Here is a 13089-nt window from a genome sequence, read left to right on the forward strand (position 1 = left end):
GGTGGAGGGGGGGTGGAGGAGACGGGGAACTGGCAGGATAGAGGGGGGAACTTACCTCCTCCTCCTGCTTCCTCCTCTTCCTCATACGTGTGGAGCTCCCCCTCTCCCGCGAGTATCGCGGGTCCCCCCCTTGTACCCAAATAATTCTCCCGTATCCAAACGATCCCAGGGTATATCGTTTGAGGGCAGATGATATTGCCCCTTTGCTGAAGCTAGGCAGGGCTAGGTCTGCTCAATGCCTTGTTGCCTGACCTCCTGGAAACCCCATGCATGTCATGGCAGAAGAAAGGTGGAATGTAGATGCAATAAAATACATTATCTCTTGAATCTCTTTTCTCCATTTCCTTTAATTACAGAAGATAAATTAGGAAACACTCTCAAACAAGAAAAGGGAGGGGAAATTGCGCTAAACCATCTTGAACTACTTAAACCAGAATAAGGAAAACAAACCCACTATAATTTACCAAGATGGACAAAGTCTGAGTCCAGTGGCACCTTTAAGACCAACAAAGTTTTATTCAAGGTATAAGCTTTCATGTGCATGCACACTTCTTCAGGCTGTATGCCTGGTATGGTTTGCAATTCTGATACAAGAATGAATATGATTTTAAAAACTGATTTTTTTAAAAACAAACAAACCTGTCACTACCTTTCAGACTCTGTTATGAATGGCACACATACATGGAAAGCCATTGTTTCCTACTGTACACTAGTTACCCTTTCATATGTATTTACTATGATTATACTAATCTTACATCAAACTCCCAGGGATTTCCCTCCACACCTGTAGCTTCACTGAAGCTACAGCATTTGGTGTTCTCAGACTAATCACTGTGCCTCAGGAAAACGTCTTCTGCTAGTTCATACTGGCTGCAGATACAAGGTTTTCCAAGGAGAATTTTCTTTAAAAATAGTGTGATTATTAATTAAACTTCCTCAGCTCAAACACCTTGTGTTCTCCTGCTCCCTTCACAGTTTCATCTAGGTAACACAGCCTGCTTCTACCCAGAGCTTGTGCTCCCAAGCGGCAGCGTTTCTTTCTGGGGTTCCTGCACAATGTCCCTGTGCAGTCGCCCCACTTGCAGGTTTCCCCTGGCTCCCCTATGGGTTGCCTCAAAAGCCACATCTTTCCTAAAATAACATACTCCAACCCATTTGGAGAAAGTGAAAAGAGGATGGTTCAGATTTCCTCACATTCTTGCCCACATTTGGCACCATTTCCCCTCCAAAAACACTGCCAACGGGCTTTTTGCCAGCCTTTTAGAAACTGGTAGTAGGCATCTATAAATGTATTTCTGAAGTGTAGCCACCATCTGTGGATATTTAAATCTGTGGATTGGGGCCACACTAGCACTAAACAGATTTTTCTGCAAACTTCCCCCAAGTTTGTAGAAGAATCTGAAATCTTAAAAAAATATACTTGGGGGTTTAAATTCCCCCATTCCCTCAAAAGCAAAATACCTTTAGGGTGGTTGATGGCTGCAGTGGAGCCAATGTAGGCTGGGGGAGAAAGGGGGGGGAGATGGGATCCCCCCTCATGAGCATCATAGATCCACACTTGTATGTCTATAATTTCTATAACCTGATCCTCAGTTATGGAGTAAGCTAGTAATTTAAAGTGCAAAAATCACAGTAGTAAGCCAAAACAATCCCGTTTATGGGATTTTCCAGAGACCACACGTAGATGCATTTGAAAAGTATCAACAGAAGTTATTCTCAAAGGTCATCTGGCTATGGCTTCAACTGTTTATACCAAGCCTTTGCAAATTCATCACTGAATACTTTGTGTAGTCCCTTCTTGGCACATCTTAGGTAGAATCTTATATTGACTACATTCTGACTGCTAGATGAAACCATTTGGAGCCTCTTAGGTGAGCCTAAGTCAATGTCTCTAGACTGAAAATTTGATTGTTTTACACCTTTCACTGATCCATCATTTTTAGTTCTATCCACCATTTTGAAAGGACAGCATATAATTAGGCTAGCATAGCATTCTCATGTAATTCAAATAGCATAGCATTTTATTGTCTTTTAAGAATACAACAGAACAGACCAACCAACCAGCTGCTTCAGACCAACACAGCTACCCACCTGAAGCTAAGAATACAATCTAAGAATCTAAGAATAGTTATTCTAAATTGTATAGTATAGTTAGTGCTGCCTTTCAATGAACACTACACTTGCCTTGAGCCACGGATCATGAGAGTCTTGTCTCAGAATTAATGTTTAGTAATAATTTAATTATTGTATGGCATTGTGTATAGAATAGCCAGGAGATCCGAGGATTGTCTGGCAGTCGCAAGTTCTAGCTCTTAGTGTTGTGCTAGTGGCAAGCTAGACTTGTTTTTGAGAGAGCTCTGAGAGAACAGTGACTGGCCCAGGGTCACCCAGCTGGCTGCACGTGGAGGAGGAGTGGGGAATCAAACCCGGTTCTCCAGATCAGAGTCCACCGCTCTTAACCACTACACCAAACCGGCTCTCTTCCTGTTTAGTGCTGTAACTCCTCACTAGAAGATATGTCAAACACAGTTGCTCTGAACCATGTGAGCCGTTTCCCTCATCACTGAGTTATTTTTACCATACATATCTGGAATTTGTGTGGAAGGCAGCATGCCTTCTTCTATCTCCAGCAGCAATACTATTAAAAATTAAAGTGCTGGTAACTTACTTGATCACCGTACTGGCTCAAGAATCACACTTGCCTCTGAGAATCTCAAAGATCACTGCACACTCTCAAGTGTATTTAAACAGTCCTCTGCAGCTTCATTTTACTGAAATGCTTGCAGTGCCTCTCTTGGTTGACCCAAAGTATCTCATAAGCACGTAAAAGGTTATCAACACTATTCAGAAAATCAAGTCAAAAGCAACAGAAGGACTGAATGAAAGCCATTTTAGGAAAGTAATAGATTTTAATAGAGAACTCTTAACGGCAGAGTTAAGAGGCAGCGCTTAATTTCTGGAATCATTAAGCACTGTAGTTCAAGTCTCCCAGAAATTCACAACACTTTAACCTGCTCCTGGATGTGAGACTACATCGTGGTTAGTGAGTGGCAAGAGAAAGGCACTCTTCATCTGACAGTATGATCTTTTTTAAAAAAAATCCTACTCGATTCTGTCCAGAGTGAAACTGGTACTGAGAAACAAGTTCCGAAGCTAAACCCTGACTCAAATTAAATCCTACTCACAGAGCTATTTTCTTTCAAATTAACAAGGGGTGTCATATGGTGCCAAGTTTACCCCCCCTCTTCCCCCTGCTAGTACTGGACTCTTCACTACTCACTCAATTCCTAGGAGTGAGCCAAGCAAGTAGCCACTATGGAGTAACAGGAATAGCTGCTACATGAGGACCCAAAGGTGTGATCTTCTGGGACAAATGCAAAAGAGGCTATAAATATTGCTCCTTTATAAGGAAGGAGCACTTCACTAGGAAAGAGACCCACTGGAACGTACAGCCGTGTATGTAAGGAATGTTCCATCACCCGGGCTTCATTAATCAATGCGCTGTATTACTTTAACACTCCTTACATACTTGCAATAAATAAGCAAAACTTTGCCTGTGTCTCCAGGAGAAATGACACCCCAAGCAACAAATGTTTCAAATTATTAGTGATTATAGTGTGCACAACCAGAAATGTCTTTGAACCGGCTGATCTCTCCAGGGCAGGTGGCATGCCAACTTACGATTCACTGATCCTCTTCGTCACTTTAAACTCCCAACACTCAGATCAAGCGGAGCCGGATGAAAGCCAAATGCATGGTAAGGAGTGTTTTACAACAAACTCTTTGGGAATGGATGGTCTCCTGAGCTCCTATAATACAGTCCTCCTTGAGGACATTCCCAGTTTTCATTGCTATGTTGTTTCATCTGCATGCCAATTTAAAAGCTACTTCAAAAGTCCACAGTCACTACTGAATCTGATGAAGGAACATCCAGCGACTGCATGGCTACACAAAGGGTTAATGATATGCCAGTGGGATGAAACAGCATTTTGATAAGATGCGGAGAGGATGGAAGAATCCTAGAGAGTGCAACAGTGACCTGGGCTGAAATGGACATTCTGGCCTGCAGGCTCCTGTCTTAATGGCTTCTAACTGGGTTAGAACAGATTAGCCACAAGGTATAGCTAGGGGCTCTGGGGCAAGTGATGCTCTGTCTTCTTGGTGCTTGGGGGGGGGGGTCAACAGTGGGAGGGCTTCTAATGTCCCGGCCCCACTGGTGGACCTCCTGATGGCACTGGTATTTATGGCCACTGTGTGACACAGAGTGTTGGACTGGATGGGCCTTTGGCCTGATCCAACATTGGTGTCTCTTATGTTCTTATGTTCTTAAACTGTGGGTGCCTGGATAAGAGGAACACACCATGGAAGGAAGCAAAATCCTCCTGGCTCTGAATGTCACTTTTTCCCACTGTTACACAGAGCGTCTGGCCACTGACCGAATCACAAGCAAGCCGCAAAGGCTTCATGCCTGATGAGGTCTCCTTGCCAGATTTAGAAAACCCTTAGAACGCTAACTTAAATACACTTAGCAGCAGTAATAATGGTAGTTCTACGAATCCACTTTTAAAGCCGCTTTTTCTTTCCACAAGTTGTTGCACAAGCCTATTCGCTTCATTCCTTTTGGAGGTTTGTGTTCCCAATTTGTCTTTTTTTCTTTTATGGCATTTTCACATTGTTTTACCAGCATTTATGCATCACATGTCACGTCTACACAGTTTATGCCACTTATATGCAACTGATGTAAAACCAGGTATCATTTTGACAGTAATAATGCTATGAGATTGTGTCAGCACAGACTGGCAAAGCAGACAAATGTGGTTTTGTTACAATGAGGAAAAGGCTATGTTAGAAACTAGGATTTCCTAATCAAAAAAGTGTGTTCACAAAATTCAGCGACATAACTATTTGATAATAAACAACACTGAATCCTGCAGTGCTTGAGTCCATGTGAAATGAGCTTAGGGTTAGTGTGGAAGGAAGGCAAAATTTGATATTTGGACAGACAGTTTCAAAGCTCTGTCTAGAATGGAATCAATATTTATCAAATGCCTACCTATCCTCTCCTTTACACATTCTGAGAACAAAAATTGTACCACACAAAGGCTCCTTTCAAACAGCCTTTGTAATCCGTTTTAGCAGCCAGTTGCTAACAGATTTTATTTACTTTTTCATACAAAGCCACTGGTGTCCCTTTAGCAAAGTGGGGCTGCGCCATTTTTTATGTAAACTGCTTTCTTCTGTTTTTGCCTCTTCTTTGTGCTTCTGAATTGCTGCAGTGTGCTGTTTAGAATGTCTGCATTGCTTCCAAAAGTGCTGCTTTATTTTTTCCACCCTTTTCCACGGGGATCTTTCTCACGGGTTTTTTTTGTTTGTTTTTTAAACCCTAAGCTGTGTGCTATAATGCTAGACCAAAATAGCAGTTTAGTGCTGTAACAGGACCATTGAGGTGCATAATTTGGTCTAGAGCTATAGCACACAATTTAGAACATTTTTTTAAAAGTGAGAAAGAATGCGCCATGAAAAAGGGCTGAGGAAAAAAGCATTGCTTTCTCAAATGGCTAGAGAGCTTTAGATCTAAACAGGTTAAAATATGCTGTATGAAACCCCCATCCCTGTATTACTTTACTTGGACTCTGGCCAACAATGGATAACATCTGGTATAGAACAGTAATGTGAAAGGGGCCAGAGGTTCTGCTATTGCTATAATCCCCTGTTTGGTAGTTTCAGAGTAACCCAATTTCCTTCCTGTGAGCTGAATGAGTTGTCTATTTTTGTGTCAGTGAACAGGACGCACAACTGCTTGTCCTCTTCATTCCTTCACAGTCTTAAAGTACCTGAAGATGTTGATGCCCATCCAAACGATGTTCCCAAACTCGAAGAAGAAGAGGAGGAGGAGGAGATTGGATTTATACTCCGCCCTTCTCTCGGAGTCTCAGAGTGGCTTACAAACTCCTTTCCCTTCCCCTCCCCACAACCCTGTAAGGTAGGTGGGGCTGAGAGAACTCTTTCCAGAACTGATCTTTCAAGAACAGCTCTGACAGAACTATGGCTTGCCCAAGGTCATCCAGCAGCTGCAAGTGGAGGAGTTGGGAATCAAACCCAGTTCTCCCAGATTAGAGTCCGCACACAACCATTACACCAAACTGGCTCACCATTAGCATACTCAGTTCTGTCACATACGCAGTTCTGTCACCTTTTCCTACTGTAACCTGCCTTTTAGACTCCCTGCCTTCCTTGAAATTTGCTCCTGAATCCTTTCCTGTTTTTGAATGCCCAGGCTAGAACTGCAGGTGCAGTCTCGCCCAGTGTTGAGTATTGCTTCTGTATCATTGGACCTGATGGTTTTAAAGCTGCTTAGGACTTCTTGGGTACAAAGTGTGATGTGTGAAAAAAACAGACAGGAGGAGATGACAAGAGCCACATGATGGCATTACAGATGCAGGTTTGGCAGGATTCTGTTTACCTCAGACATTTTGACACGTCCTTCCACAAAGGAACAGTCAGCAGCATTGTGGGTACAGATGTGACGATATTTGCACCAGTGGCAAGGGAAGGACCCATTCACACAAGACAGGCAGCTACAAGAGAAAAGAAAAAAGCCACATGAATATTTACAGATGCATCTCACATAGCTGGGGCTTGCTCTTTTTTCTGAAGACAGAGGATCCCAATATTCTTTGTGGTTTGAGACGACTTTTCCATAAGTCCAATGCAACAGTTCATGGGGCAGAAAAAGTTGGACACCACAGGGGAATATCAGGGAAGGACAAGAATTAGAAAGGACAATAATGGTGAGGTTATTTTGTACTGTTTAACATCCCTGTGTAAAGGAAGAATGGATTCACAAGCATTCTGATATGGCCATACTGTAAACATTACCCCAGCTCTTCTCACAAGTGTGTGTGAGGGGGAGCAAAGCGTTTGACTTTTTTTGTACCTGAGCCACAAGATGGCGCCAGTGGAAACATTTTCCCCTAGGATCAACAATGAAGAACTGGGAGAAATGCCAAAGATTTGAATGTCCCATACAGGATCATCCATGACATTCTCTGCAGCACTGTGTCCTTAGCCCCATGCTGGAGCAAATTAGGTCAGTGCTGAATCAAAGATCAGAGCATCCCCGGGGGGTCTGAGGCACCACCTCCAGAGGTTGCATAAACAGATTTGACAAACGTCACATCTTAAAACTTGCATTCCTCAAGCCTTGTGCCAACCGCCTTCTCTTCCTCCCACATTAGGCCCCACAATGCATTCCATGTGGTCAAGCTCCCCTCCCCCCATGACCTCTCCACACTGCGGGGGTCCTTTCCTCACTACCCATTTCTGTGTGGGTTGAATCACAGACTTTGTGAGCTTTATTTTTGGATTTCAGAGAAGGCAGTTTTAATGAACAGAAGGCAAAACAAGAACCCTCCATTGTGGGAAACAAACTCCTTGGGTTTTAATTCAGAGTCATTCATAGGGAAAATGACACAATTACTCAAAGCTGGGTCAGATTAGCATTTCAAGACTGTAATGCCTTTCATTTGGTCACACAGCCACATTTGCAAGCCCTTCTCTAACTTCCTGTGCTACCCACTCAGGCCCTTTATGGGAATGTTCTGTACCTCCCTTCTCCCTACTTTTCTCTCTGTGTACACTTGCATACCTTTCTCCTGTTGACAGTGTATCTGTGTATCCTGACCAGTAAACACCCTTTCCTCAGCTCTTACACTCCCTGGCCAGCAGTTGCAAACAAGGCCCATACTTTGTGTTTGTGTGTGACTTCTAGCTACCCCTAGTAGTGTTCGGACGTTTCAGAGAGGTGGCTTACTATTGCCTGCTTCTGCATGCCGAGCCCTGGTATTCCTTGGAGGTCTCCCTTCCAAATACTTTCCAGGGTCAACACTGCTTAGCTTTAGAGATCTCAAGAGATCGGGCTTGCCTGGGCTATCCAGGTCAGGGCTACAAGGTCCATATTTTGGACTGTGCAACAGTTGAAGGAGCTGTGGAAGCAAGAACTCTTCTCCGGATTTGCTCACATTTGAGCTGAGACACAGACTAAGAGCCCCTTAAGGCCCTCCTTCTCAAAGCGAACAGCAACAGAGGTTTTGACAAAGCCCTCTCCTTATGTGCTTCAGATCTTGCTCCCATTTATCTCTGTCGTGCTCTGGGCTATCAGGACCTGGTTGTAGATGGGCAAAAGCAAATAAATACAACGCAAAATGTCCACATTTAAAATTCTGGATTGCTTCAGAGCCAATATAAATATTTTCCTTAGGCCTAATCGCCATGTTTTATTGCTTTTCACACATTATAAAAGTGGTTTCCTGAACGGCCATGTTTAGCCAGTCTAAGTCTGAACTTGTGACACATATTAAGATGGGAATTGTCCCTCCACCCCACGTCTCACCCAGTTTAGCCTTCGTTTAGACCTCAATTTCTGTCACCATTCATGTGTTTCAGAATCCATGTACTGAAGACAGCCCTGTTAACATTAAGGCAAACACAACTCAATCCTACACATCATCAAGATATTAGTGAACTGGTTAAGTAGGTGTTCTGTCCTAAAGCATCTTAATTAATAGACAACAGTCCTGGCCAGCACAGGACTCCTTAAGGATCATGCACAGTTATAAAAAATGTTTCTGTTCAGGCCTCTACATGAAGCATCTCTTAGGCATCGCATATGTTTACCTAGGACATCCACAGTGCAATCCTAAACAGAGTTGCACCCTTCTAAGGCCATTGACTTTAGCAGACACAGAAGGGTGTAACTTTGCTTAGGAACACACAGTCAGTCTCTATACTCCACACTGTCCCGATGCTTAACCCCTAGTGGTAGTCCTATCCTAAATGCACTGCAGACATGGACCGATGTACTGCCAACAGACTGAGCCTCACCTAAGCTGTGATGCAATGCCACATCCGCCTCTTCTTCTTTTTTTTTAGTGGTCCTTTCCACACCATTTCTGTGTTAAAGCATCAAGCTACAGGACAAGCCACTGGATATACACATTTAAAGTTCTTCCATAATACTGTTGTAATTTCCACGTCATCGCAAGCTACATCAACAGCATTCCCAATGTGAAATGCAAGCCTGCCCCAGAAACACAAACCCAGTCTTCAGTCCTGCAGTATCTACGTACAAGCAACAAAACAAAGAGTCTCTTTTTTCCCCCTTTTGTTTTCAAAGCAGTAGTGGCTTACTTTGTAACCCTAGTGGTAGCAAAATGCACTGCTAAGCCAGAAATGCCTAACCCAAAGACAACCCAGTAATATCGCCAGCCCCCAGAGTCATATTACTTTGGCACAGGCATCTAAGAAAATATACAAACAAAATCAGCATTTTGCACAAAAGCCTCCCATATGAAAATGAAGCTATAAAGTCACAGTGTACAAACCCCTAAGTCCTTTCTCTTCTTTAGTGAGCACCTCTTGGAAAGACATTCTGGGAAGATCTCCACATTTAAAAAAACAAACAAACCCTCAGAGAAGCCACTACTAAATTAAACTAGGAAGTTCCATATCCTCATGCTTCTGCATTGCCTTTACCTTTGCCTTTTGGTTCAACATGTTAAAATCTCTTCCAGTTTTCACACATACACACACACACACACACACACACTCCCCAGTTCAAAATTCAGCAGCTGAAACTTTCCCCACTGTTCCACCTTTGTAGTGTTGAATTTCTGCTACTTATGCTACTGCTGGACTGAAATAGTTTGTTCTAATTGTGTTCTGTTTCCAGTTGCCAGTCACTCGGGAGGACCTTAAGGGTCTTAGCAGGCACAAGCTAGCTCACAGCAGGCCATTCACACATCCCCTCTACCTCTTCAAGAGTCAATAAGACTACTTTGGAAAGAACTGGAACCAATTCACATGGTGAAACTGCAGCAGTGCAAATGTACACTGAGCCCCTTTGAGTTGAGCTGGGGTCATGGAAAAGCCCTCAGGAGACTATTTCACCACCAGCCATAACTATTGTCTACAAACCACAACACAGCAGTCAACTCAGGCCGTGCAACTTCCCTGTAGTTTAGTCAGTTTGGATTGAGCTGCTTCTCACACAGCACTATCATCAACACAATGCATTCAGAGGACCTGGGCGCTTACTTCTCTGCCATCCTTGCGTCAGTGCAGCGTTAACCAACAGTGTTATTCTGAATTGTAAAAGGCATGTTGTCTCGAGGCCTCCAGAAATAAATAGCAGGCATTTCAAAAGCTTGCAGAGATCAATTTGCTCAACATTTTGTGGATAAAATTGCTCTTAAGATGTAACTTGGATGCCACATTGTAGATGTCTTGAATGTTCCCGAGGTATGGATTCTTTCCAATCGGAAAGGAGGCCATGGACAGAATACCCGGAGGCCAAAGGACTACTGAATGCTTATGGGACTCATGTCTGTCATGGTTAATTAAATCTGCAAGAGGTGGGGAGCAATGCTCCCTCTAAGCTGTGGAGTCTTGTGAGCAAAAATTCTACTTTGTGAGCTACCAGCATTAACGTTGTGAGCAAGCAATTTGGCTGCTGCATAAATTAGTTTGCTCTGGAGCCATCCTCCCTGAGCTAAGACAGAAATGTGTGAGCTGGAGGCTAAAAAACTGTGAGTTAGCTCAAACTAACTCAGTGGGAACACTGGTGGGGAGTCCTATGGATCACAAATATCATTCATACATCTTTGATAGAAAGGTCAGTTCCTCCCTTTTCTAAAGAAACCGTTGTTAGGCCTTGACTGAAAAATAATCAGCTTCGGGTCCAGCTGACTTGAACAAAGATGAACTGGTATTTAACCTGCCATTTTTGAGCAAGGTCTTGGACAAGCCTGTGGCCATGCAGCTCCAGGCATTTCTGGAGGTATGACTGTCTTGATCTCTTTAAGATCTAGCTTTTGCCCAGATCAGAGTACAGAAACAGCTTCGCTCACTCTGATTTATGCCAGGACACCAGGATAGCCATGTCAGAGAAATCTGATTGGAAGAAACTGGTATGAAGGCTTTCTTAGCAGCCACTCCTACTCTTTGGAACTCCCCCATTGCACTGTGGACATTACCTTTTTTAGAGGTAATCAACTGAAAATTTGGGGAGGGGGGGATCCAGAAGGCAACAAAACAGGATAAAAACATGTGACGGTTTTCTTCATTACATTTTATCCCCAAAATGTGTAAGTTTAAATGGCTGCTATGATCTGTTTTTCATTTTCTTGTATGGATTCTATTGTAAAGCCTCCTTCACTATTCATTTTTAAACAGAAAGGTGGGGTACAAATTTTCTCAGAAATAAAAACACAGATATGTACAAGAGACCTGTTCATCTCCCCAATCTAGGCATGGGAATTGTGACTCAGTCCACCTAAGGAGGAAGGAAGTCTGTAAAACTTTTCAGCTAGCAGAACACTCTCTTCCCTGGTCCACTGCGAAGACCTCAGTGACCCAATAATGTATTGCTTCAAGTTCCATGCACTGTTAACTACATATAGCAGCTTTTCATAGCTGAAAATACCCAAACAATTAATAGGCAGCTTGCTGGAAGTCATTCCCACATTTCATTTACGTTTTTATTTCCAAACAAAAGGCCAGTACATGCAAATATATGTACTGAGACACTCTTTATGCAATTGGGGGTGGGAGTGGAACCAATGTGAACACAACCAAAGAATGTATTTGAATAGCTCAATTTGCACCATTATGAAGGAAGGATACCACTGATTACCATAGTATATGAGGCAAAATATTGCAATGGGTAGGATGTGAAGGAGTAAAACATCCAGCTTTGAAGCAAAAGAAGCAAGGCTGGTAGGATACAAAGAGTCTGTATCTCACACATATTGTCTCTCCTGCTTTCTTCTATTGTGAGATGTAGCACACGGCCCCTTAACCATTAGTTTGGCAGGCACTGTATCAGCATGAAGCAGCAAGCCATCAGAGAAACTTTAAATAGCATATCGGAACAGAAACATTGACAGAATCAGGCCTTTTGCTGGGATAATATATTAAAAATTAGGTTTATTCCTTCTCTCTCCCTCTCTCTTTTCCCTTTCACCATCATCTGAAAATTACAATGTTTTAATACATAAATAATTACCTTGCAGCAGACAAATTATAAAAAGACTTGCTATATTATGTGATGCTAATACACAGAACGAGAAAAGTGACAAGTGCTGTACATACAGTCTGTCACTGGCATTGTGTGAGGGCTGTTCAAATGGTACACCACACCTGGATTTCTACTCTGATAAGACCATGAACAAGCTTTAATGTGTGTGTGGAACCAAGGGCGTAGACTTTCCAATTTCCCGGGGGGGGCTGGGGCTGGGCCAGAGGCATTGCTGTGCTAGGTCCTTAAAAGAACCGAAGCCCAGTGACATCATAGGGAGGAGCCAGTGACATCACAGGCCATTGTCACTATTTATGGAGGCGGAGCCATGTAGGATTAGGAAGGGGCTCTCCAGAAATTTAGGAGGGCCTGGGAACCCTTGGGAGCCACCCTAGCCAGTTTGGTGTAGTGGTTAAGTGCACGGACTCTAATTTGGGAGAACCGGGTTTGATTCCCCACTCCTCCACTTGCACCTGGCTGGATGACCTTGGGCAAGCCATAGCTCTGATAACAGCTGTTCTTGAAAAAGAGCAGTTTCTGTCAAGAGCTCTCTCAGCCCCACCTACCTCACAGGGTGTCTGTTGTGGGGAGGGGAAGGGAAAGGAGTATGTAAGCCGCTCTGAGACTCCTTCAGGTAGTGAAGGGTGAGGTATAAATCCAATCTCTTCTCTTCTAGCCAGACCCCAACGACTCAGAAAAAAAGCACGGTATGGGCAAAATCCTCTACATAAAACCCTGGAGAACCACTGCCAGTCTGAGTAGACAATGATGGCACTGATGGACTGATGGTAGAGAGACCATGCTTTGTGTGCCAAAGGATAAAAGTTTAAACCTAGGAGGTCTAAGAGAACAGGTGCGGGAAAGGATCTTTCTCTGTTTGAGTCTCTGAGCTCATCTGCATCAGAGCAGACCATGCTGAAGTAGATGGACCAATGGCATGAAGACCAGTGTGGATTGAGGAGACCCGTGTTCAGATCTATATTTTGCATGGTGCTTACTCGGTGATACTGGGA

The 13089-nt window shown here is 43.4% G+C and overlaps 1 protein-coding gene across 1 annotated transcript in view; it reads right to left on the bottom strand.

Moving 5' to 3' along the window:
* Positions 1-13089, bottom strand: part of PLXNA1 (plexin A1) — a 354542-nt gene that overhangs the window by 137516 nt on the left and 203937 nt on the right. The window contains exon 8 of the mRNA XM_015409413.1: positions 6464-6578. Coding sequence (XP_015264899.1) covers positions 6464-6578 — 115 coding nt within the window. The remainder of the gene's footprint in view (positions 1-6463; positions 6579-13089) is intronic.

The sequence above is a fragment of the Gekko japonicus genome, unplaced genomic scaffold, assembly GCF_001447785.1.
Source record: "Gekko japonicus isolate JY-2015 unplaced genomic scaffold, Gekko_japonicus_V1.1 scaffold762, whole genome shotgun sequence".
Taxonomy (NCBI): domain Eukaryota; kingdom Metazoa; phylum Chordata; class Lepidosauria; order Squamata; family Gekkonidae; genus Gekko; species Gekko japonicus.